We start from the raw sequence: 26,379 nt of genomic DNA, 5'->3' as shown, positions 1-26,379 counted from the left end.
AAAAGAAGGGCCAGGCGTGGTGGCTCAAGTCTGTAATTCCAACACTTTGGGAGGCCGAGGTGGGAGGATCGCTTGAGCCAAGGAGTTGGAGACCAGCCTGGGCAACGTGGCAAGACCCTGTCTCTACAAAACAAATTTAGTTGGGCATGGTGGCAAGTGCCTGTGGTCCCAGCTTCCCGGGAGGCTAAGGCGGGAGGATCCCTTGAGCCTGGGAGGTGGGGGCTGTAATGAGCTGTGATTGTGCCAGTGTACTCCAGCCAGGGTGAGAGTGAGATCCTGTCTCAAAAGAAAAAAAAAAAAAAAAGAAACGAAGAAAAAACAAAAGAGGAAACAGCAGATCAAGATCTAGAATCTAATGCTGATTATGTATAGAAATACACATAAAACAAACCAAGTGTAAAGGTACATTTTGAGACAATTTAAAAATGTTGGTTACGGATTAGATATGAGATGATATGAAGGTATTACTGCTAATTTTGTTGGGTGTGATAGCATTGTGGTTAGGTTCAATGATGGGGGCATGCATAGCTAAAGAATATAGGGGTGAGATGGCATGAAGTCTGGGATTTAAAGTATTTCGGCAAAGGGAAAAAAGAGGAAGATAAAGCAAATGTGTTTTAGGCAAATATTTAAGCAAGATTTCAAGGCACAATTTTGATAATTTTTGTTTTTATTTTATCATCATCATTATTATTATTATTTTGACAGAATCTTGCTCTGTCACCCAGGATGGAGTGCAGTGATGCCATCTAGGTTCACTGCAACCTCTGCCTCCTGGGTTCAAGCGATTCTCCTGTCTCAGCATCCTGAGTAGCTGGGATTACAGGCACATGCAACCATGCCCAACTAATTTTTTTTGTTTGTTTTTGAGACGATGTCTTGCTCTGTCTCCAGGCTGGAGTGCAGTGGCGCAATCTCGGCTCACTGCAACCTCCGCCTTCTGGGTTCAAGTGATTCTCCTGCCTCAGCCTCCCGAGTAGCTGGAACTACAGGCATGCACCACCACCTGAGCTAATTTTTGTATTTTTAGTAGAGAAGGGGTTTCACCATGCTGGCCAGATGGTCTCGATCTCTTGACCTCGTGATCCGCCTGCCTCGGCCTCCCAAAGTGCTGGGATTACAGGCGTGAGCCACCGCGCCAAGCCTAATTTTTGTATTTTTTAGTAGTGACGGGGTTTTGCCATTTTGGCCAGGCTGGTCTTGAATTCCTAACCTCAAGTGATCCTCCTGCCTCAGCCTCCTAAAGTGCTGGGATTACAGTGTGAGCCACTGCGCCCGACCTATTTTATTATTTTTTTAAGAGAATAAGTTTGGCTCTGTTGTCCAGGCTGGCATGCAGTGGCATGATCTTAGCTCACTGCAGCCTTGAACTCCTGGGCTCAAGCAATCCTCCCTCCTCAGCCTCCCATGGTGCTGGGATTACAGACATTAGCCACCACACCCAGATGATAATTTCTGAATTTGACAGATGAGTATATTAGGATTCATTCTCTACTTTTGTGTATAAAAATTTTCGTGGCCGGGCACGGTGGCTCAAGCCTGTAATCCCAGCACTTTGGGAGGCCGAGACGGGCGGATCACGAGGTCAGGAGATCAAGACCATCCTGGCTATCATGGTGAAACCCCGTCTCTACTAAAAAAAAAAAAATACAAAAAATTAGCCGGGCGCGGTGGCGGGCGCCTGTAGTCCCAGCTACTCGGGAGGCTGAGGCAGGAGAATGGCGTGAACCCGGGAGGCAGAGCTTGCAGTGAGCTGAGATCCGGCTACTGTACTCCAGCCTGGGCGGCAGAGCGAGACTCCGTCTCAAAAAAAAAAAAAAAAATTTTTCGTAATAAAATTTAAAAAAACAACAATGACGCATGTTTTCAAGAACCCATTCGTATAAAAAGAAACAAATTAAGCAAGTTAAAATGGTTGCTGTGGAGGGGGAATAAAATAGGAGTAGGGAATGAGGACAAAAGAGAAGCAGGCCAGGTGTGGTGGCTCATGCCTGTAATCCAGGCACTTTGGGAGACCGAGGCAGGACGATCACTTGAGGTCAGTCAGGAGTTCGAGGCCAGCCTAGGCAACATGGTGAAAACCCATCTGTACTAAAAAATACAAAATTTAGCTAGGCATGGTGGTGGGCGCCTGTAATCCCAGCTTCTCAGGAGGCTGAGGCAGGAGAAGCACTTAAACCCAGGAGGCAGAGATTGCAGTGAGCCAAGATCGTGCCACTGAACTCCAGCCTGGGTGACAGAGCAAGACTCTGTCTCAAAAAAAAAAAAAGAGGTCTGGGCGTGGTGGCTCACGCCTGTAATCCCAGCACTTTGGGAGGCCGAGGCGGGCAGATCACGAGGTCAGGAGATTGAGACCATCCTGGCTAACACGGTGAAACCCCCGTCTCTACTAAAAATATAAAAAATTAGCTGGGCGTGGTGGCGGGCACCTGTAGTCCCAGCTACTCGGGAGGCTAAGGCAGGAGAATGGCGTGAACCCGGGAGGTGGAGCTTGCAGTGAGCCAAGATGGAGCCACTGCACTCCAGCCTGGGCAACAGAGCAAGACTCCGTCTCAAAAAAAAAAAAAAAAAAAGATGGATGAAGAAAAGAAGAAATGGAATGAGAAAAGGAAGAAGGAAAGGAAACAAGAACAGTTGATGATAACCTGCCCTGACCTCAGGAGGATGACTAATTTAACCCTCTGCACCTAAAGTCCACAAGGAGAAAAAGAAAATGATATATCCTATAACTCTGTCATGGTGGCATTTTAACTTTTTCTGTCTAAGCCTCGAACCCTCACTCCTGTGCACCCTACTATATATTTCTATGTGGCCGTCACCGTGAGGAACACATCACTCTGAATTTTTGCCTATGAAACTGCTAGCACTGGGCCAGAACTTCTGGATATATGATATCATTTTATCTGCTTAACAACATTGTAAGGTGAGTATCATTAGCTCTATTTTACAGATGCATTTAACCTCAGAGATCAGGTTATTCATCCAACTTCTACTATTAATAAATTACAAAGCTGGCACTTTGGGAGGCCAAGGTGGGATGATTGCTTGAGGCCAGGAATTAAAAACCAGCCTAGGCAACATAATGAGACCCCATCTATACAAAACAAAATGAAAAAGTAAATCACAAAGCTGGTATTCCAAACACCTTGGCCTCAAAGGCCCAGGGTCATGTGATGCCATTAAGTTGATCCAATAGCTTCCTCAGAATTATTCTTATTAAGGTCTGCCTAGTGGTCCATTGTATCGATGGAGGGTAATTTACTGTAATTTACTAACTGCTGTCCTATTTCTCAGTATTTGGGCTCTTTCTAGCTTTCTGCTCACATAGATAGTCCTATAAATTATCTTCGGGTCCAGAGCTTTTTGAGCCTGTTGAATTACTTCCTTATCAGGGTGGAGTTCCTTTGTGTTCACACACAAATGTTGACCTCATTACAGTAGTTCATTCTCGTTGACATGGTTTTCACAAAAGAGTTGAATGGGCAAGCAGGAGTTAAAACCCAGAGTTGGGCAAGATGCAGTGGCTCACACCTGTAATCCCAGCACTTTGGGAGGCCGAGGTAGGTGGATCACGTGAGGACATTAGGATCACGTTAGTTCGGGGCCAGCCTGGCTATCGTGGTGAAACCCCGTCTCTAGTAAAAATACAAAAGTTAGCCAGGGTGGTGGCTCATGCCTGTAATCCCAGCTACTCGGGAGGCTGAGGCAGGAGAATTGCTTGAACCCGGGAGGTGGAGGTTGCAGTGAGCTGAGATCATGCCGCTGCACTCCAGCCTGGGCCACAAGAGCGAAACTCCATCTCAAAACAAAACAAAACAAAACAAAAACAAAAAAAAACTCCCCTAAAAACCCAGAGACTGTGTGTATGTGTGTGTGTGTGTGTGTGTGTGTGCGCATGTCTGTGTGTGTGTGTGTTGGGGGATGGGAGATCATGTGAGGTACAGGAAATTGGGGTAGTGTGAGGCCTCCAGCCAGGCAGGAAGTCAGTCTGGGGAGATTCCTGTGTCCCCCACATTTCCCTAACGCCTTCCTGGCCCAAGCTGTTTGGGGTCTGAGGTGCAGTACAAGGGGGATTAGGCAGACTGTGATCCAGCCGCGCTCTCTTTGCCCTGATACCCCGCCCCCACCCCAGGCCCCTCTACTCCCTCAAGAAGGCCTCCGAATCTTCTCTAAGGGTCGGAGGAGTGGGATGGACAAGCAGAAGCATGAGGTCTGCACACCCTCGCCCTGCTCCCTGGCTATCTGTTCTTAAGGCCCAGCTTCCCGTGCTGGACATCACCTGGGGATCTGGTTAAAATGCAGATTCTTATTTCTCAAATCTGGGGCAGGGCCTGAGCTCCTGGATTACTGGCAAGCTCCCTAGAAATGGCACTGCTGCTGGTCCCAGAGCCCCACTGAGTAGCAATGCCCTATGGATTCTGGCCAGGGTCCCAGGTACTGTTTCAGAATTGCAATTAAAAACATGCTTAACCCTTGGCAGGAGCAGGAAGTGGTCTTCCAAATTGAGGCAGCGTTTATTTCCCAAAGTCCAGATATGATGAACTGGAAAAGGATGGAAAGGATCCTTCTCCAGGCGATGGAAAGGATCTGCCAGAATGAATTAGCCCAGCAGAAAACGGAGGCCCAGAGTGGGGACTGGCTTGTCCCAGGCTGCACAGCCAGCCTGTGGAAGAGGCCTGGGGATGTCTGAGGCCTGAGCTCTCTCAAGCTTGTCTCATAGCCTGACTTCTGGGTACATGCAGGTGGGGAATGGGGGGTCTGGCGAGCCCTGGGGACAGGGCCAGTGCTGTGGGGATCTGCAGCTGCTATGCGTGGGAGGTGGACGCTGGGACGGCTCTCCGCTGGCAGAGTTAGCTCTCTGGCCCTTTGGCAGCTGCCCTGGCCAGCCTGGGAGGGGTCAGCTGGGGATAGGCAGTAAATATAGATCCAGGGCAGGAAGCCAGGTGGCCCAGCCCTGCACTGACCTCTCACTGGAAGTCTGGGGAGGGCAGATATCCAGTCCCGGCACCCTCCTCTCCCAGAGTGAGGGACATCTAGCCCAACAGCACCCTAGAATTGCTGGAAGTGATTGGGGGTAGGGGACCAGGGTGAGGGTAAGCAGAAAGCTGGCCAGGAGACCCTGTGCCTGTGTGGCCATGTGCCCTCTCTGGGCCCCGTTTCCTTCTCTGGTCATCCCTGTCAAAGGGGTTGTCCAGCTTCCTGGTAAGGGGCCCACTGTTCTAAAGGGAATTGGGGGCTCACAAGTACAATGGGCAGAGGCAAAGTCCCCTTACAGCCCCTCCTCCCACCCCCACAGGTCTTGCTTATTTGAGAGAGGAAGGAGTCTCAGAGCATAATCTCATCTCTTGATCCCTAGCCACTCTATGGGGGCTGGCCTCCCACCCTAGGGCTCAGGGTCACACTTCAGCCTGGCTCCCCTTGCCACACAGATGCAGCCCTGTGCCAGGCCTGTGCCACACACACCATGCCCACCGAGTTCAGCCAAGACCCCCGGAACCCCCGCCTCTGGGAAGGGAAATTCAGGCAAGGCAGCCACTCCAACCCAGATACATTTATTGGCAAAACCTACTCCCAGGCATCAAGGGGAAGGGTGCAGCCGAGTGAATAATTTCTGTTTTTCACTTTCCTTGGTCATGTTCAAGGAGCAAGGGGAGGGAGAGACAGGGACATCCCAATCAAGATAAAGATCCCAGCAGCTCCCCTCCGAGGTTGGGCTCTTCACCAACCAAAGCCTTTTCTTGCACTATCTCCTTTAATCCTTATAACAACCCTGCAAGGTAGGCACCATTATCATCCCCACTTTACAGATGACAAAACTGAACTGTAGCATGGTGAAGTGGTGAAAGGTGGGTGTCAGCTTTCAGGGACACCTGGAGAGCCCCCCATGGATTGAGCTAGCCTGGGAGGCATAAATAATGATCCCCTATGTCGGGCTAGAGCCCCACCACACACACGTTGAGTCTGTGGCCCCAAGGCTGAAGGCTGATGTTTCCTTCTGTTTTTTTTTTTCTGAGACAAGGTCTTGCTCTGTTGCCCAGGCTGGAGTGCAGTGGTGCAATCTTGGCTCACTGCAACCTCTGCCTCCTGGGTTCAGGTGATTCTCTTGCCTCAGCCTCCCGAGTAGCTGGGATTACAGGTGCCTGTCATGACACCTGGCTATTTTTTGTATTTTTAATAGAAATGGGGTTTCACCATGTTGGCCAGGCTGGTCTGGAACTCCTGACTTCAAACGATCCACCCACCTTGGCCTCCCAAAGTGCTGGGATTATAAACATGAGCCACTGCGCCAGTCTACCTCCTCTCTTTTCTACCACTCCGTGATTCTGTTTCCCCCCCTCTCACCACTTCCACGTGTTTCAACTCTTTTTATCTTTTTGTTTTATAAAAAAATAAATTTGCCCATGTTCTGGAGAGCCTGCTGTCTCCTACCCCAATTGGTCAGATCTGGGTTCTCCCCAAGATTCAATCTAGATGGGGTTGGGGATAGTGGGTCTCAAATGAGGGGCCTGGAGCTGTGTGTGAAGCCAAAGTAGGATGAAAACTCTTAGAAAATACACAATTAATAAATTACAAACCCCCTCCCTGTCCCACCTCTACCTTCCCACCCTCCCCAACTCCCTATCCAAATCTAGTATTGACTGTACCATGCCTCCCACCCCCACCCCAGGGCAGGGCTTGTCTCAGTCCCCTTGGAGTCCACTGACTCCGGGGCCCTCAGTAAATGTGGTGGAATGAATGAATGAGTGAACTCATGAGTGTTTGGAGGGAGGAACCAAACACAGGGGACCTGAGTCCCAGGCCCGATCCCTGGATCATCCTCACCTGTACCTTGCCCTTGCCAGGATGCCTCTCTGTGGGCCCAGAGAAGAGGGTTTCAAGGTAGGGGCTGGGAGCAGAGTGGGGAAGGGAGGAGTCACAGGGGAACGGAAGGTGGACACATGACTGACAGAGGACAGAGCTCAGACCTCGAAGTCAGAAGGCCTGGTTCAAATTCCAGCTGCACGGCCCAGTTCAAATCCCAGCTATGGGACCTTGGGTATGTTCAAAGACAAATGATGACTGCTGTAGAACAGTCCTTGTGGAGTTTACAAAGCCCTATTTTACATGTATCTTTAGTCCTCAATAACCATCCTGTAATGTGGGTATTATCATCTATATACCCATTTTACAGAAAAGGAAGTATAGGCCGGAAAGGTCAAGGGACTTGCCCAAGGTCACACAGCAAGCACTCCACCCGCCTACCCACCTCCTGCCTTTGCTTCTACCCCTGCCTGAGCTGGGAAGAGGGAGGGCTGAGATCTAAGTCTTCCAGCACAGGGTCCCCAGTGAAAGTGTGGCAACAGAAGGACTGTGGAGCAAACCCCCTAATGTGGGCCCTGTTGGCCGTCTCCAGCCAGAAAAGCCAGGCTACCCTTTGTGGAAGGTCTCCTGCACACCCCTTCCTTCCCCACCCACAGCCCTGGGACCTCAGCTGCTGCTCCAGGAGGAGCCTGGAGTCCATGAGGTGCCCATGAACTTCTGCTTTTCCTGGGAAAGTGGGGACGTGGAATGGTGGGGGAGGGTCTAGGGCCTGGGCCCGCCCCTCACACAGGCATCGCCACTTCATCGTATACATCCCGACCTTCCTCCTCATCAAAGGTTGCCTTGGCATCATCAGCATCCAGCTGGAGGGGAGGGACAGGACAGAGACAGGGTGAGAGACTCTGGGTCCAGAAGAGCCCTCCCCAGGCACGAGAGGCATCTCTGGAGTTAGGAGAGTGTCTGGCTGTCTTGAACCTTGGGCCAGTCCTGTTTTATCACCCCAGCCACTAGGACTGGCCTAAATGAGTAGTTGTCAAAGTGGGAGGCAACGCTGGGGATGTGGACCCTGGCAGGGGAGGGCCTGCAGAGGATGAGCAGGGGACCCCTTCACCAGGGCAGCCCCACAGTGACCTGAGTCACACTGTGGAAAAATCCTATTAGAGGAGTGGCTCTGTCCCAAATGACTTGGAAGACAGCAGGACTTGCTGCTCAGGGGTCCAGCTCACACCCAGCACACCCTGTCTGCCCCTTGACACTCTCCCCAGCCGTACCATCATTCCCCCGCGCTTTACAGGTGAGCAAAATGAAGGCACAGAGAAACGAGGCCTTGTACCTCAGATCATATACTAGGACATGGCAGGCCAGAACCTGGACACCAGCCCTAGCCCCAGACTTTACCCATGATGCTGTCCTGCCTGCCCTAGTTCTGAGATGCACCTTTGCATGCTCCCAGCTCTTGTGCCCCAGGCCCAGGCAGCCACTCACACACTGAAGCTCCAGGTTCCTGAAGATGAGCGGCAGCAGGACGCGCCGCAGCGGCACAGTGAGGATGAGGACGAAGGGCAGGGCCAGGGAGGCCGGCGTGGACTTCACCACCCACAGTGCTGCCAGGCAGATGATCTGGATGCCCGTGAACAAGTGCATGCGCCAGGTCTTCACCTGCAGGGGGAGGCTGGGGTCAGTGCCTATCATGCCCCAGCACCCTCCACCACCCCAGGCTGGGCAGCCAGAAAAGGGTCTTGTACCCGCTTGACGTAGGGCACATCTGGGTGGTACTTGGGTGGCTTGAGCAGAAGCAAGATGCGGTCAAAAAGCTGGATGCCGCTGAGCGATGTGACCCCCATGTAGAGGAAGATGCCAAACAGTACAGCCAGGGGGATGCGGGACAGGATGGGCTCCATGAGGATGGACAGGCCTGTGGGGGAGCCGCATACTCTCAGCCCAGGTTGCCCAAGGCCTGGCACCAGTGGGGGTCAGGGCCCTATCTGGGGCTGGGAATAAAACACAGGCACCATATGGAGCCGTTTTTTTTCTTTTCTTTTCTTTTCTTTTTTTTTTTTTTTTGAGACAGGGTCTTGCTCTGTCATCCAGGTCGGAGTACAGTGGTGTGATCTCGGCTCACAACAGACTTGACCTCACTTGGTCTCAAGTGATCCTCCCACCTCAGTCTCCCTAGTTGCTGGGACTACAGACACATACTACCACACCTGGCTCATTTTTTTTTTTTTTTTTTTTTAAATTTTTAGTAGAGACAAGGTCTCACTATGTTGCCCAGGCTAGTCTTGAACTCCTGGGCTCAAGTGATTGTCCTGCCTTGGCCTCCCAAAGTGTTGGGATCCCACGCCTGGCCTGGAACCATTCCTATGAGTCTTTTTTTTTTAGACGGAGTCTGGTTCTGTCGCCCAGGCTGGAGTGCAGTGGCGCAATCTCAGCTCACTCCAACCTCCGCCTCCCTGGTTCAAGCAATTCTCCTGCCTCAGCCTCCCAAGTAGCTGGGATTACAAGCGTGCACCACCACACCTAGCTAATTTTGTAATTTTAGTAGAGACATGGTTTCACCATGTTAGACAGGGTGGTCTCCAACTCCTGACCTCAGGTGACCCACCTGCCTCAGCCTCTGAAAGTGCTGGGATTACAGGCGTGAGCCACCACCCCCAGCCTCTATCAGTCCTTTTTGTAAGTATTACCCCAATTTTACAGATGAGGAAACAGGCTCAGAGAGGTAAACAACCTGCCTAAGGCCACACAGCTGGCAGGCAGTCAAAGTCCTGCCTGCCTGACTTAAGCCCGCTCCCTTAACCTAACGAGGGTCACAGAGGTCAAAGACACACACCTTTCTCCTCACCCCAGTCCACAGTACCATCAACTTTGCCTCCTTTAAGAATTTTCCCTGACCTCTCCATCTGCAACCATGGCACTGCCCGCACTGAAGCCAGCTCGACTCTTGGCTGCTCCAGAACTGAAATCAACCCCAGTGACCCTTCTTTCTTCCCCCCTACATCCCTAGACTATGCCTGGAGCACCGCCCCTTGTATCAGTCATGGAGCAGCTGAGCTGGAAGAGAACTTGGGGACATCTGATGAACCCTCCAACTGTGCAGACAGGGAAACTGAGACCCAGAGACAAGGAGGAACACTGAGTTAGCAGCAGGGCAGGGCTAGAACCCATGGTTCACTGGACTTCTGTTGGATAAGTCAGAAGTTGGGGTCTGGTCTGGAGAAGGCCTCGGGAGTGAAGCCCCCTTCCTCCCTGCTCAGACGCCCAGCCCAGTGCCTTGGCCTTTCCTCCAGGATCCCCTCGTGTGAGTAGGGGACGCTGGGGAGATGTGGGGAAGTGGTGCAGGATGGGAGAGGCTGGAGGAGGTGCTGGGTCTGAAGGAGTAGGGGAAGGGGCCAGGGGTGGGGGCAGGATGGTGGAGACCCGACCCAGCTTTCACTCACCCACGAGCACAGAGACCAGGAGTCCACTGATCCGCTGCTCTTTGACTTCCTGGATCTGGGCTGCAGCCCCTGGGGTGCTGGCTTTGCCCATGACAGTGAGGGCGTTGGCATGGGTGACAGAACGCACAGTGGTGGCACTGAGCCAGGGCATCCCAAAGAGGGCAGCCACCCCGCCCATGCCCACTACCAGCAGCAGGTCCAGGTGGAAGCCGGAGCCCTTGACCATCTTGCGCTCGGGTTTGCTGACAATCAGCCTGCGGTAGGGGAAGGCGAGGGGTAAGCACGGTTCTCCCCTGCCTCCTCCACCTACCCTTCCTTCTCCATATTTGGTGTCCTTGTAGCTCAGTTTTGTCTTCTGTGCCCCTCCCTCTCTGAGTTTCTTGCTCCCCTCCCTCCCGCCCCATCTTGAGAATCCAGACTCTTAAGAGCAGAAATGTCTTCACAACATTCAAGGCTGATTCGCAGGCAATGAAGCTTCAGCTTCAGGGAGCTTTGCTTGTACTCGCCTCTCCAAGATCCAGCACCTAACTTTATAGTTGTCATTTTGCATTTTTTTTCTTTTTCTTTCTTTTTCTAGAGTCTTGCTCTGTCACCCAGGCTGGAGTGCAGTGGTGCGATCTTGGCTCACTGCAACCTCCGCCTCCCGGGTTCAAATGATTCTCCTGTTTCAGCCTCCCGAGGTGCTGGGACTACAGGCGCGTACCACCACACCCAGCTAATTTTTGTATTTTTAGTAGAAATGGGGTTTCACCACATTAGCCAGGCTGGTCTCAAACTACTAACTTCGTGATCCCCCTGTCTTGGCCTCCCAAAGTGCTACGATTATAGATGTGAGCCACTTCGCCTAGCGTTTTTTGTTTTTTTTTTGAGATGAAGTTTCACTCTCGTTGCCCAAGTTGGAGTGCAATGGTGAGATCTTGGCTCACAGCAACCTCTGCCTCCCGGGTTCAAGCAATTCTCCTGCCTCAGCCTCCCGAGTAGCTGGGATTATAGGCTTATGCCTGGCTAATTTTTTTGTATTTTTAGTAGAAACAGGGTTTCACCGTGTTAGCCAAGCTGGTCTCAAACTCTTGACCTCAGGTGATCCGCCCACCTCGACCTCCCAAAGTGCTGGGATTACAGGCGTGAGCCACTGTGCCCGGCCACATTTTTTTTTTTTTTCTTAAAAGGAGCTCTCCAAATTATACAACCTCAGGTCCCACAAAACCTGGAACTGCCCCTGGCTTTTCACTATTCCTGCTAGTCGGGAGGGCCACACACCCACAGGGACTAGCTTGCAGTCCTGGGTCTCTTGCCTGCCTGGGAGAATGCCAGGGAAAGGTCCCTGCCCCCCACCCTCCCAGGCCCATCCCCCACCCTGTCTCTCACGTGGTGATCTGAGACTCCAGGAATATGAGGATGAAGACCAGCAGAGCAGGCAGGGCGGAGGCAAACATCATCCAGATGGGAAAGCGGGAATACAAGCCCAGTGGGTGGATGATCCAGCCCCGGGCTGAGGAGTTGGACACCTTGAAGCCATCAGGCACTGAGAGTTTCTGTGGGAGGGGGTAGCAGGTAGGAATGCCAAGGGCAGGAGGATGGGGAAGGGTGGGAGCAGGAGGAGCCAGGGTCGGGTCCTGGGGGTCGGGCAGTTAGGTTGGCAGCACTCGGGAACTTACTTATATTGAGCACTTGTTCTGTACCTAATCATTACACTAATCCCTTTACATCCATCTGCTCGTTCCCCACTTTATCCATGAGGAAAGAGAATCAGAGAGGTTATGTAGCTTGCCCCACATCACACAGCTATTTGATGGCAGAGCTGGGATTCATGCCTAGATCTGCTTGACTCCAAAGAATACCTATTCCTACTGCTCTGGGTTAAGGAATGAAGGTAGAAACCTGGCCCAGCCCCTTGCTTTGGCCACAGGGGTCCTCTGGGGCTGTGAGAAGCACAAGGGACTCCCAGAGGAGGCATGGATGGGATAGAGGTAGTCCCAGCTGGCTTCAGGTTGGGGAAAGCTATTCTAGGGAAGGGGCATGCTAGGGGGTGGAAATGAGGACCTGGGGGGTATCATGGTCTGAGGGGTGGGAGGAGGGGTCACCTGGGTGTAGGTTTCCTCAATGAAGAAATCCACCAGGACCATGATCAGGATGGAGATGGGGACCCCAAAGTCCCCGATGACCCGACGAAGCTGGGGACAGGTGAAAGGACCAGTGGTCAGTGCCCAATCACTCCCCACCTCCTGCCACCCTCCTGCCCTATATTCACCCAGGGGGCCTACTCTTCCAGGGGATCCATCAGCATCTAATGCCCTGTCCTGCACCTCAGCTATGTCTGCCTCCTTTCTTTTTCCCTCAGCAGTTCTCAGGCTGGGCATGCCACAAAAGTGGGAGGGGCTTGCCCTCAGCGAAACCCTAGGTAAGGATGGGGTCAGGGGAGGTTGGAATTGGGAATGGGAATCTGAAAAAGAAGGGAAGCTAAGGGCACTGGGGAATTTGGAGTGGGGGGCTTTGGGCTGGGATAGGGCAGTGTTGGTAAGGACAGGTGAGGAGGGTGTGCTGACCTTGCCAGGGAAGTAGGAGCTGTTCTTGAACTTGCGCAGCATCACGGCAAAGAAGAAAGTACCAGCCATGAGCACAAGGGAGAGGAGGGCTGTGTTGGGCAGGGGGCCCTGAGGTTTGGGCACCATGGGCACATTGTGGTCATAAGTCTTCTGCAGTGGGTGGTCCTGGAAGATCTGCAGCAGAAAACAAAGGCATTCTTTTCCCTCCCAGCCTTGGCTTGGACTGGAAAGTACCACCAGCTAACTCTACCCGGCACTACCATCTATGCATCCAGTCATCTATTAATTCATCATCCATCCATTTATCCACCCATTCATCATTCATCCATCCATTATTCATTGATCTTCCATTGATTATTCATCCATCCATTCATTATCCATCTACCCATCCATCCACCTACCTATCATCTATCCATCCACCCATTTATCCATCCATTCATCCATGCATCCATCCATTATCCATCTATTCATCCATCCATCCATCTATCTTCTTCCTCAATTGACATGGAAACAGAGGATAAATGGGATTCTACAGCTTGGTTTTCAGGAATGAAGATGCCCAGGTTTGGGCAGGGAGGGCCATGGAAGGCAATGCATGTATGTGTGAGCACACATGCACACCCAGGACCTGGGAGACATGAGAAGGCTAGAGGTCAGGAAACAAGGGTCAGGGAAGTTTCCAACAAGGGGTTAAAAGACCTGGACACAGAAAGACCCTCCATCCGACAGAATCAGGGGACAACACATAGGGCCCACCTTTCTTCCATATAAAATGCAGGTGCAGATGCAAGCAGAGCTTAAGATGACAGGAGGCAAGCCAAGGTGGATGGGCACTCTATCCACAAGCCCTGCAGCTCTTGAGGACAAGTGCAGGGGAGGGAGTGGGGGACTTCAGAGGCTCCAGAGTGCCCCCTGTTCTCACTGTGCATGCACTTTCACATGCTCAGTGTCACGCCCATACTTACCCATTGCTCACATCATGTGTGGTCATGAACTGGACATGTGCACACAGAGGCACCCTCTCATGCCTCAGCAAGAATGCTTGCCACAGGCAGCAGCAGGTGCCAACACATACGTGGTCACAGTCAACACAGCTGCACAGTCCGCAGATGTGTGACTACACAGGCACAGACACATATGTTGCCGCAGTCATATGCACAGTCACATGGTTGTGTACACAGGTGAAAGCAAAGCCACACAAATGCTGCACAGACACATGTGCGAGGACACAATAGCTCAGTCTTTTTTTTTTTTTTTTTTTTGAGACAGAGTTTTGCTTTGTTGCCCAGGCTGGAGTGCAGTGGCCCAATCTCGGCTCGCTGCAACGTCCACCTCCCGGGTTCAAGCGATTCTCCTGCCTCAGCCTCCCGAGTAGCTGGGATTACAGGTGCATGCCACCACACCTGGCTGATTTTTGTATTTTTAATAGAGATGGGGTTTCACTATGTTGGCCAGGCTGGTCTCGAACTCCTGCCCTCGGGTGATCCACCCACCTCAGCCTCCCAAAGTTCTGGGATTATAGGCGTGAACCCTCGTGCCCGGTCAGGGTCTCGGTCTTATACACAACCTCCCGTGTGCATTAATATCCCCATAGGCCCCCACCTTGATCAGCTTGGAGAAGGTCTCATAGATGAAGATGAGGGAGATGAGGAAGGAGAAGATCTCCTGGGTATAGCGGGAGATGAAGCGGACCAGGAAGCTACCCTCGAAGGCCACCACCAGCACCACCAGCAGGATGAGCCAGAAGCCGATCCACACACGGCCCACGATGTACTCTAGACCGTTGCTCTCACAGAACTGCACAGTGGTCAGAAGAATTCGGTCAGACAAAGAGGGTCTTGGGGCAAGGCACTGTGCATCAGGCAGGTGGGGCGGGGGACATGACAGGGTCAGGTCAGTGGGGCAAGGACAGAGCTACCGAGAAGAAGGCTTCTTCAAACACCAGCAGGGGTCCTGAGAAGCCAACCACAAGCAGCGGCTGAGCCCCCAGCAGGGCGAAGAGAATGCCCTGCACTGCTGTGGAGATCAGCAGCTCCGACACTCCCATCTGGTTCCCGGTCTTTTCTCCTGTGGGTAGAGGTCACAGTGGGCTCAAGGTCAGAAGATCATTTCCAGGGGCCCATAGAGCAAGTCATGGGCAGGCTGATGCAGGGGTCTGGAGGGTCAGAAAGAGTCAGAAGTTGGGGCTAAGACAGAGGCCAGAGGATCAGAGGCAAGAGTTAGGGAGACAGGTATTGGCACTGACCCAGGAGGCCACCGAATGTGATGGCGGGTGACAGGGCAGCAAAGTAGATGAAGATGACGGCAGCCAGGACCTGGGGGCTGAACGCATCTGTGATGTCACTCAGGTAATAGGGGTAGCGGCGCCGGATGTCACGCACCAGGCCCCCGAAAAGCTGGCCTGTCTGCTGCAGAGGATCGTCTGGGCCCCCGGGGCCCCCTAGGCCCCCATTTAAGTCTGTGGTGGAGGATAAGAGCATGGTCAGAAGGAGCAGCTGGAGGAGGCGAGGGGAAAGGGGACTGGAGGGTGTAGGGGAGATTGTGTAATGGGAATGAGGTGGCCAAGAAGGCTGGGAAATGTGGGCATAGGGAGCAGTGAGAGGGGGACATGTGATGGGAGACAGAGGCTACGCTGAGGTGTCTGGGAGTCGGTGGGGGCACAAAAAGCCTTGGCTGGGAAGGGCAGGTACCTAGGCCCTTGTAGAAGCTGGAGTCTGGCTTGGCAGGGCTGGGCTGGTAGCGTCTTCGAAGCAGCTCCCTCTGCACAGGTACCAGACTGAGCAGTGCCTGCTCAGAGGGGGCATCAGTGGGAGGCAGCACTAGGCTGCAGTCCAGGAAGCCCTTCAGGGAGTGCAGCAGCTCCTCTTGGCTCTGAGCCATGTAGGCATGTATACGGAACACCTAGGGGTAGGAGACAGGGTCAGGGCTGTCTGGACCTGCGGAGGGAAAGGACCCAGGAGTCTGAAGTCAGGGCCTCCAGGGACCAGAACCCCCTCAGGCAGCAGCTCCCATTGCCAGGAACTGCTTTTCCTGCCCACTCCCACCCCTTCTCTCTACTAAGGAAGGGCTCTGGGGAGACAGACATGGGCCCCGGGTGGGGAAAGGAGAAGGAACTAAAGCTAACCTGGTGGGTTAAGCAGACTAGACGAAACTAGAGCTAACTAAGCCCGACCAAGCCAGACCTGACCAGGTGGAACCAGGTCAGAGCGGGCTGGACTAGACTAACCCAGGCCAAAGCCAACCAGATGAGACCAGGCCAGAGCAGGCAGAGCTGGGCCAGACTGCACACACCCGACTGCCCCCATCAGGTAGCACAGCAGCAGCTGGATTAGGCTGAATGGGTCAAACAAGTGAACCTAAAGTAACCCAGGCCAGGATGGAGAGTGGGCCTCAGCTACCACCCCGCTCCCAAACTCCTCCAGCCCAGCCCTCTCCAGCCCTTCCTCACCCTCTCTGACATGAGGGTGGCAGCGGCCCGGCCGAGCTGCGTGCAGTCCATGTGGGGGTCGTCAGGTCCCAGCAATACAAAGAGGAAGCGCACAGGCACGGGCTGCTCCACTGCCTCCAGCTCCGCTGCCTCCTGCAGCCTCACGAAGCCCAGCACTGGCTGCTCCAGGAAGGCGGCTCGGCCTGTTAGGGGACCAGAAGATCAGGCCAGGCTGAGGAGCCCAGGGTGGGTGTGCTGAAGAGGTGGGGCTGCGGGGGTCCAGGCTGAGGGAAAGACAGGCTGAACCAGGACACAAGGGGTGTGGAGGGCTGAGGGTAGAGACGCCTGTTCTTACCTACTAGCACCAGCGTGGCCTCTGAATCCGGGGGAATCTTTTCCAGAATTCCAGATGGTGAGTGTCCTTCTGTGCCCCCATCTCCCTGTGGGAAGGAGGGTGGTGACAGGAGTCCTCGGGCCACTCTGACCGGAGAGACCTGAGCATCCACCCTTTCCTCCCCTTCCCATTCTCACTTCCCACCATGTTCAGGTTGGGGGCTTCCCAACTCTCCTGGCACACCCCGGTTGCAGGAGTGCTTCTGGTCCCCTGCTTGTGGTGGGTTTTTCAGGACCCCTGCTGGCGTTTGAGGAAGCTCTCTCCGTGCCCCACCCTGGCCCTGACCGTGTGACTGACGCACCTGCTCACAGAAGAGCTGTGTCTCCAGTGAGGAGTGTTGAGAGAGCAGAGGCTCCCCAGAGCGCGTCAGGACCGCAGGCTTCACACCCCCCAGGGCCTCCAGCTCTCCGGCATGGCTGCAGGATGTACAGGGGACACGGGCTGAGTAAGCTGTTCAGGTCGAGCTATCAGTGGTGGGAGGGATCAAGGGCCAACATCAAGGAACTGGGGTAGACATCAAGGGTAGACATCTGGGACTTCCCAGACCAGACCAGAGAGACCCTGGGAAGGAAGGAGAATCAGAGCCTCCTCTTCAAGTACCTTGTAGATGTAAGTGGGTGGCCTCTGGAATGACGAGGCAGGATCAAAAGAGTGGCTAGAGAAAAGGGCTTTGCAGGTCTGCCCTCCTGGGGACCAGCAGTCCCCAACTCTGAGCATAGGACATGGCCACCCCTTTCAAGGTATCAGAGATGGGAGCCATAGTGGAGGAAAGTGAGCCCTTGCCTGGTGAGGGTAGGGCCACCTGGATCCCTGGGGAGAACTTGGGGCAAGTGGGCTGGGGAAGTGGGCCCGCTGAATATGGAATCTAGGCCCTGGCAGGCAGGGGCACCTGTGTTTGAGCAGCAGGACCCGGAGCAGCTCCTCTCGGTCCTGAGGCCGGATCTGGTCCTCAAAGATAAACCTGTCTAGCAGTTGATTGGCCACTCCAGCCAGGGAGGTCTCTTGCAGGTCCAGGAGGACAGTACCTGCAGGCAGTGGAGAAGTGAGCTGGGAGGCTGGGCCATAGCCCCACACAACAAGTCTCACCTGCAGGGGGCCCAGAAGGACCCAGGAGGCTCACCCTTGGTGAAGACTTTGTGCAACTGTAGAAGGCTCCAGAAGGTGAGGTGAGAGAGGTGCGGGCGGCCCCAGGCCCCGTTCTCCCCCAGGTTCTCCTCCAGTCGCACCCAGCGCGCCGCCTCCATCCATCTCAGTTCCTGGTTCTTTTCATCCATCACCAGCTCCTGTAGCTCCACATAGACCTGTGGCCCCATGCGTCTGAGTTAGTCCGTCAGGCATAGTCCAGGGCATAGTGGGTGCTCAGCCGCTCTCGAGAGAGGCTTGTGCTTGTGAGGCTTGGATCCCTGTGCTCAAGGGTCCGTAGATATGGCTTACACCATTCCCCTATCTCCCAACTTCCTGGCCAGGCCCTCACCCCATTTCAAAAGGCATTTGGAGAACTCTGACCCAAAGGGATGCTGGAGAGGCCACTGGGGAGGGAAAGGAGTGGGAAGCTGAGGCCTGGCGGGCTGAGGCTAAAGGGGACTTTGGAGTCATTGAGTCAGTCTTCAGCCTCTAAGATTGTTCGTGGTTGTGCCTCAACATGTCCTTGGGGCCAGGTGGTTGCTCCAAGGGCCATAGCTGAGGGCCGGCCCAAATTCCTAACCAGCTAGACAGTTCGGTGCTCAGTGGAGACCTGAGGGGCCTGGGCAGAGGAGAGCAAGTCTTTAATTCTGTGCTTCCCCAGTGAGGCCCGACAGCCCAGTCAGGGCCTGAGGGCCTGGGGACTCAGCCCTTGTCAATCAGGTTATCCCTGCCCAGGGTGCTCCTGGAAGGGGGCCCAGGCCTCCCTCTCAGTGGGGCATCCCTCCCACCTATTTCCTGGGACCATCACTCCTCTATCGGCTGCAGGGTCTCCCCTAGTCTGAAGCTGCCTCTATCCCCTTGCTCCTCTCTTCCCAGGTCAAATGGTGGACCCCAAAGGCAGCATGGGAGAGAACGGGGGAGGCTGGGGTCCTCACCTCATGGGTACCCGGGTGCGATGTGGTGTGGTAGTCTGTGGCTGTCGCCTCGGTGTCGTGAGCTGAAAACCGGAGGTCGGTTAGTATTGACCTGCCCGTCCTCCACCTGAGGCTCTTCATGATCCACCGTGAGCCTCAGAGACCCAGGCATGGGCAGATGCCTCCTCCTTCCCAATGCCCCTGGGCTGGGCCTCTGGTGCCCCATCCCACACTGGCCACTTAGCAGAATGGGGCTCCCCACACCTGTGCTGGGCCTAGCCTTGGGGTCCCCATCTGAGCCTTGTCGAGGACCCCTGGGACTCAGCCAGGAAGGCCTAGCCCCTCCGCAGTGATGAAGTGAAGGGACCTTTCCAAGGTGACTGCAGAGCCCTGAGTGGCAATTTTCAGGATCCTCCTAGGACCTCCTCCCTCCCCTTCCACCTCTGAGGCCAGTCTCTTTTCCCACCTGCCTCAGTGAGCCCATCAGCATCAGTGCAGTGTCTCACTGAGCTCAGGCACCAGGGTGGGTCAGCCCCTTATATTCCTGCCCCTCCCACCCCCAGCCCTCATTTCCCAGAGGGGCCTCTTAACTTTAATCCCAATCTCCAGCACTTAAATCCTGTTGATAGTAAACAGGCCCTGCTTGGGTCTCCCCACCTAAAACCTTGGACAGATCAGGGAAGGCAGGGTGGTTCCTGGTGTCTTTCCACCTAGGAGGGTCCCCACAAACCCCTCATTTCTCAGGACCTCTTTCCCCAAGAACAAGCCCAGTTTCTTGCCTGGAATCTGGCATTGGATGGGCACAGATGGCATGTGGGCTCACGCCCTTGTCCTAAACGGGCTGCCCGCCCTTCTCACATTGCAGGAGCACTGGATGGGTGACTGCCCCTGCTCTCCCAGTCACCTCCTGTGATCATTTTAAACAAAACTCTGTTTATCCTTCAATCAGCCAGAATTGAGGGGAGAATGGCCCATGGGGCTTGGAAGGAGGACTGTGGAGAAGGGGAGAGGACAAGTGCCCCTCCTGTCCCTGTCTAGGGCTCCCAGCAGAGGGAGGGAGAGGGGCTTACCTGCTGGCTCCTCCACCTGGGGCTTGAGGACGCCTGGGTCTTCATATTCCTCCAGCTCCAGATTCTCCTCCAACACGTCTTCATAATCATCCTGTGGGAAGTGGCCATTGAGGCTGGGCTGTGAGGGGCTCTTCCACCCCCAACGAAAATAGGAGTCTAGGGCCGGGGTCCCCAGAGCCTCCAGGTGGGAGCGCTGCTGATGCCAGGGAACACCCACCTGCAGCTCCTCCATGGCGTGGTCCTGAGTGTCCAGTTGTCCACGGTGATCCGAGCCCCCAGCATAACCCGCACCGCGGGTCCCTGCAGCAGAGGGCACAGGCTGAGTGGGGCACAGGGCATCCCAGGATCTCCTGGTCCTCCTCCAGAGGAGGCCACATGTCGGTGGAGGGGATCCATGTGTTGGAGGTGGTAGGGTCAGAGGAAGGAAGTGTGGAGGGAACAGGTGAAAGAGCTGGATTTACAGGTGTGAGGGTAGGTGAGCAGGGGCCAGGAGAGAGGGGCAGTGCAGGGAAGAGGTAAGTCTGGCTGGCACCAGTGAACGATGTTTGGGGAAGATGGGCAGGTGACCCTCAGGTCCATCTCCCTCCTTCATTCTCTAGTCTTCACGTGGCTTCTTTTCTTACTCATCCCTGGGACTCAGCCAATGCCAGGGGACATGCCAGTCCCTTCTTCAGGGGGCTTAGCTCCCCTGAGGGGCTCTAAACACATGCTCTTCTCTCAGAAATAGCTGCTGCTCACCGGGCATGGGCTGCAGCATCCTTGGGAGTGGTCCGCAGGTCTGGACGATGTGGTCCTGCTTCTTTCCCTGACCCCATCTTGCACTCCGTCTCTCTTGCTCTCTCCCCACCTAGCCTATTGGCCTCCTGTGGTTCCTAGAACTCACTAAGCCCTTTCCTGTCCCAGGGCCTTTGCACATCCAGCTGTCCATATCCCGGACATCCTCCCCACAACACTTCAGCCCTTCTCACATCTCAGCTCAAATGTCTCCCCTTCAGAGGCCCTCCCTGACCACCACCTTGACCCAATCTGTCACTCTGTCACCTTTTTTTTTTTTTTTGAGACAGTCTCGCTCTGTTGCTCAGGCTGGAATGCACTGGCGTGATCTTGGCTCACTGCAAGCTCCACCTCCCAGGTTCACGCCTTTCTCCTGCCTCAGCCTCCCAAGTAGCTGGGGCTACAGGCACCCGCCACCATGCCCGGTTAATTTTTTTGTATTTTTAGTAGAGATGGGGTTTCACCATGTTAGCCAGGATGGTCTTGATCTCCTGACCTCGTGATCAGCCCGCCTCGGCCTCCCAAAGTGCTGGGATTACAGGTGTGAGCCACGGCGTCTGGCCCCCAATCTGTCATCTTCTGGTTTCTTTTCCTTCCTTCCTTCCTTCCTTCCTTCCTTCCTTCCTTCCTTCCTTCCTTCCTTCCTTCCTTCCTCCCTCCCTCCCTCCCTCCCTCCCTCCCTCCTTCCTTTCTCTCTGTCTCTCTCTCTTTTCTTTTTTGAGGCAGAGTCTCACTGTCACCCAGGCTTAGAATGCAGTGCTATGATCATAGTTCACTGCAACCTTGAACTCCTGGGCCCAGGGGATCCTCCTGACTCAGCCTCCCGAGTAACTGGAATTATAGGCATGCCACAGTGCCCAGCTAATTAAAAAAAAAAATTGTGTGTAAAACAGGGTCTCACTATCTCAGTCTGGGCTGCTGATTTCTTTCCTCTTTTTTCTTTTTTTGAGAGCGGGTCTCCCCCTGTTACCCAGGCTGGAATTCAGTGGCACGATTACAGCTCACAGCAGCCTCAAACTCCTGGACTTAAGTGATCCTCCCACCTCAGTCACCAGAGTAGCTGGGACCACAGGCACACACCACCATCCTGACTAATTTTTAAATGGTTTATTGGTTGGGCGTGGTGGCTCACACCTGTAATCCTAATATTTTGGGAGGCTGAGGTGGGCAGATTGCTTGAGCTCAGGAGTCTGAGACCAATTGGGCAACATAGTGAAACCACGTGTCTACAAAAATACAAAAATTAGCTGAGTGTGGTGATGTATACCTGTAGTCCCAGCTACTTGAGAGGCTGAGGTGGGAGGATTGCCTAAGCCTGGGAGGCAGAGGTTGCAGTGAGCCGAGATGGCACTACTGCACTTCAGCCTAGATGACAGAGTGAGAGTCTCTCAGAAGAAAAACAAAACAAAACAAAACAAAAAAACCAATACATGGTTTCTTGATTGATTTGTGTTCATAGTGTCTGACAATGCTTTTAGAAGGGAAGCCACCTGAGTGCAAAGACCCTGTATGTCTCAATCACTACAAAATTCCCTGCTCCTAGCAGAGTGGCTGTCACATAGTAGGTGCTCAATAAACATTTATCGAATGCCTGTAAGAATGGCTCCCTATTGCAGGGTTGGGGCTCTCGGACTGGGGAGCCAGGATGACTAGGTCCCAGGCAAGAGGCCTCCGAGCTCAGGGTCTCAGTTTTCTCAGTTGTGTCCCTAGCAGAGAGAAAGGTGTGCCCTCCCCAGGAATGTGAGGGCAGGTCCAAGGGGAAGAAAGGGGGCACCTAAGGTGGCCCCAGACTGGGTGTGGAGGGGACTCCTTTCCCCCCTCACCCACTACAGCACAAGGCATTGTGGTGACAGGGAATTGGGTCGGTTCAACAAAGTTTCCCAGTCCGTGCCTGGCATTGTGCTGAGCACTGGGGGCTGGTGGGAGGGAGTGCTGAGCACTGGGGGCTGTGGGAGCGGGTGCTGAGCACTGGGGGCTGGTGGGAGGGAGTGCTGAGCACTGGGGGCTGGTGGGAGGGAGTGCTGAGCACTGGGGGCTGTGGGAGCGGGTGCTGAGCACTGGGGGCTGGTGGGAGGGAGTGCTGAGCACTGGGGGCTGTGGGAGCGGGTGCTGAGCACTGGGGGCTGTGGGAGCGGGTGCTGAGCACTGGGGGCTGGTGGGAGGGAGTGCTGAGCACTGGGGGCTGTGGGAGCGGGTGCTGAGCACTGGGGGCTGGTGGGAGTGAGTGCTGAGCACTGGGGGCTGGTGGGAGCGGGTGCTGAGCACTGGGGGCTGGTGGGAGGGAGTGCTGAGCACTGGGGGCTGGTGGGAGCAGGTGCTGAGCACTGGGGGCTGGTGGGAGGGAGTGCTGAGCACTGGGGGCTGGTGGGAGGGAGTGCTGAGCTGAACAAGGCCTATCTCTACACTGGGGAAGCTCCTAGCCCTGATAAGGAGGCAAACGGGAACACAGGGCAGCCTCAGTGCTTCTGAGGTGATGTGGACCCCAGGGGCCGAATGTGCTGAGTGCCAAGGATCTGTATGGCAGGAGGAAGAGCAGGATGCATTTGCGGCACCCGGTGGCTGGAGTCACTGGAGGAGGGGTCACCGGTGTGGCCTAAAAGCACAAGTGAGGTTTGAAGGTCTGGGAGCCCAGGTGCGGGGCATGGCTGGATGGAGCTGCACAGGTGGGCTGAGCAAGGTGGGAAAATGCCATGTGAGGGCATGGGGTAGGGAGCCTGGCCAACATGGTGAACCCCGTCTCTACTGAAAACAAAAATTAGCCAGGTGTAGTGGCACATGCCTGTAATACCAGCTACTTGGGAGGCTGAGGCAGGAGAATCCCTCGAACCAGGGAGGCAGAGGTTGCAGTGAGCTGAGATCGTGACTCCGTCTCAAAGAAATAAAAGGGAAAAGAAGGAAAGGAATGTGCAGAGACCCTTCTTTCTGAGGAATGGGTGACCCTGCAGTCCTGGGGCTAGGGAGGGGATTACTGGGTCTCACCAGACTGGAGTACGGGAGAGGCCCCTGCCTTAGCAGGTGGGGCAAGTGACGGGGTGCAGGGGAGGGGTCCTGGACCTGAGGATGGGGTAGTCCCTATTGCAGGGCTTGGCTTTGCTCCTGAGGACCCTGATCACCCACCTCTTCTCTCTCTCTCTTTCCTCCTCCCTCTCTGCTTCTCCCAAAGTTCCTCTCTCTTTCTCTTCCATCTTTATTCACTTTCTTCCTTCTCTGGACTTGCCCATGTACCTTCTTAGACCTCAGATCCTGAGTGGTCTCCAGGGTGTCTAATCCTTAGGTACTAAAAGCCCCGCCCATGGGGCTGAGACTGTGGCCTTGGTTGCCCATCTGAGGAGTGGAACGGTCAGAGGGGCCCTCAGAGCTGGAGAATCCAGAGGTCCAGGCTGCCTCTCTTCCACTGACTGACTGAAGGGCCTTGGGCAGCTTCTAGCCTGTAGGCCTCAGTCACCCCATCTGTACAATGGGAGTGCCTTCCTGCCAGGGTTTTGAGACATCAGTGAGAAAGAAGAGGGGGAAAAGGGGGTGCCTTGAGCTCAGCTGGAGACTTATAGGGCGCGCCCATGACCCGGATTGCCACCTGCCAGCCCGGCCAACCCCCAGCTGCAGGCCTTGTGCTGCCTAGCACTGATAAGGGCCTGGACCCAGATCGCTGCTCCAAGTTTGGAAGTGTACCAAACACCTGGCCAGCTAGCTAGCTGGCCAGGGCCAGGCCAGATAAGGGTGAGCGGGACATCTGAACCTAGAAGGTATAGCACAGCTGGGAAGACACAGTGGGGAAGGGGTTGACCAGATGACAGGGACAGCTTCCTAGTGGTGTGGCACCACGTTTGTGTAATCAGCCCGAACTGCACAAAGAACCTTAATGCCTTAACTCTTAGAATCCCCAAAGCACTCGTGAAGTGGTTTGGAGATTCTAAGAGGAAGAAGAGTAATGTCATTAGTCCATTCTACAGATGTGAAACCTGAGGTTCAGAGACATTTACCTGCTTCAGCCACCCAGCAGGTAGGTATCAGAGGCAGGTTACAGCCTGGACTACCTGACTCCAGTCACATCCCTAAGCACTATGCTGAGTTGCTTCCAACAAAACAGCTGTTAGCTGGTTTAGAGTTAGTGGTTAAGGTCACGGACTCTGCAGTCGGACTGCCTGGGTTCAAAGCCCAGCCCTGCCGTTTACTAACTGCAAGTGACTTCAACTCTCTGTGCCTCAGTTTTCTCATGAGTAAAATGGGAGTGATAATAATGATGCCCACCTCATAGACCTGTTGTAAGCATTAGAATAGTGCCTAGCATATAAGGAGCTCTATGAAAATGTTTGCTGTCATTATCCCTGCTGCTGGGGTTATAGTCAGACTTGCCATCTTCATTTCCCCTCTGATTTGCCCTCAGTTCCCATGGAATTAGCCTGAGCTAAGCGTTTTGAGATTCTCACGTGGTAGGAGGCTCTGCAGTTCCCTCCAATACTGACCACACTGGGCATGGAGCCAGGTGCCCCAGGTGGACCCCTGGATGTGTCCCAAAGGGGAGACTGTGTCATCTGACATCCTGCCTTCTAGGTGAGAGATGGGGTGGCCTGAGGACCCCTATTAGGAAGGAAGGAGTCTGAGGTGGATGAGACCTGAGCCAACAAGCTGACAAGGGCCCATACCTGGAGGGGACCAGATACCCCCTGCAACACACACTCCAGAGTCACACACACCACTGCTGCCATTGACCACCTGCCACCCTCCTCTTTTCAGGTTCCCTTAGGGGCAACATGCGCCTGGTAACATTCTCACCTTACCCACCTGCATCCCCTTGGAGGTCAGGAGCCTTGCCCACCTGGGCATAGATTCAGGCTGGGCACCAGCAGAAACCCTCAGGGCAGGCACCAAAGGACCATCCCCAGACCCTCCCTGCCCTGCCCACCTGCTCACGAGCCTCAGGGTCCCTCGGTGAAGTCCTGCAGCCGCTGGTGCCCTCTGCAACCAGCTACGTTCCCACTCGTTCTGACAGCACCAGCGCCCCGGGGGCAGCTTGCAAACCCCTGACTCATGCCCCCGCCTCCTAATCTGCCCGCCCCACTGGCCTAGGGTGCCCCTTCCCACCCCCCACCCTGCTCCCACTGGGTGCCCAGTAAACAGAGTTATCTCTTACCCACATCTGGACAGCTGTGAGTCTGGCCCACCCCACCCGCCTGGCCAGTCCCCAAGGCCTCCTGGGGCCCTCCTGGTCCCCAGTGTTCTCTTGGCTCTTCCTTTGTGGACGAAGGTTTGATCGCTGTGTCCTCAGGGCTCCCAGTGCCCTGGCAGGAAGGCACCAGCCTCCAGAGGTCCCTGTCCTGCCTCTGTCCATCCTCCACTCTGGCCAGGCCCTTCTGCTTTGGCCCCAAGGTGCAAGGGCGCCTGTTCCTCTCGCCTCTCTTGGTATCCACGCTAGGACTCACTCCTCCTCTGCAGTCTTCTCCTCAAGGACCTGCTCAGTGCTCACGGGGCATGGGCAGCCCCCTCCCCTCCTTGATCCAGATTAGGATGCCCCAGCCACATTCTCCCCAAGACCCTGGCTGGCTCTAAAGAGCTGGCTCCCGGACACTAAGACACTGACATTTAGTCAACCTGAAACAATGTCAGCTCAACAAAACAACCATCCCCACACCGAACTCTTCAGTTCACAAAGCCCTAATGTCTGGGCACACTGACTTCTCTGTAGGCAGCCTGGCTGAGGCCCCCGGGCCAGAGCAGCCACATTCTCGGCCCCTGCCCTGCCCCTCCCCTTCAGTTCCCACCCCTACACCTTCAGTTTCTCTGCTCCAGGGAGTGACCAGGGCCTGGTCACCTCTTCATAGGCTCTGGTTGCTAAAGAGGCAGAGACTGAAAGATGAGTACAGATCGGCAAGAATGAAGAGTTTTCAAGC

General features: G+C 54.6%; 1 protein-coding gene across 1 annotated transcript; it reads right to left on the bottom strand.

Annotated features, from left to right (window-relative positions):
* Window positions 1-5,536: 5,536 nt before the first annotated feature.
* SLC4A1 (solute carrier family 4 member 1 (Diego blood group)) lies at window positions 5,537-25,511 on the bottom strand. The gene is made up of 20 exons (XM_008012430.3): window positions 25,395-25,511; window positions 19,935-20,017; window positions 19,718-19,808; window positions 18,669-18,730; window positions 17,729-17,909; window positions 17,498-17,633; window positions 16,910-17,024; window positions 16,570-16,654; window positions 16,236-16,417; window positions 15,478-15,688; window positions 15,033-15,245; window positions 14,706-14,854; window positions 14,390-14,584; window positions 12,788-12,961; window positions 12,326-12,415; window positions 11,610-11,776; window positions 10,242-10,495; window positions 8,547-8,716; window positions 8,287-8,460; window positions 5,537-7,664 (listed from the first exon to the last, which is right to left on the bottom strand). The coding sequence occupies exons 2-20, from the start codon at window positions 19,947-19,949 to the stop codon at window positions 7,584-7,586; spliced, it is 2,745 nt and encodes a 914-aa protein (XP_008010621.1). The 5' UTR covers window positions 19,950-20,017; window positions 25,395-25,511; the 3' UTR covers window positions 5,537-7,583.
* Window positions 25,512-26,379: the final 868 nt, after the last annotated feature.

This window comes from Chlorocebus sabaeus, chromosome 16 (genome assembly GCF_047675955.1).
Source record: "Chlorocebus sabaeus isolate Y175 chromosome 16, mChlSab1.0.hap1, whole genome shotgun sequence".
In the NCBI taxonomy this organism is placed as follows: Eukaryota; Metazoa; Chordata; class Mammalia; order Primates; family Cercopithecidae; genus Chlorocebus; species Chlorocebus sabaeus.
The sequence above is the reverse complement of the archived record's forward strand: the minus strand, read 5'-3'. Positions and strand labels throughout refer to the sequence as shown.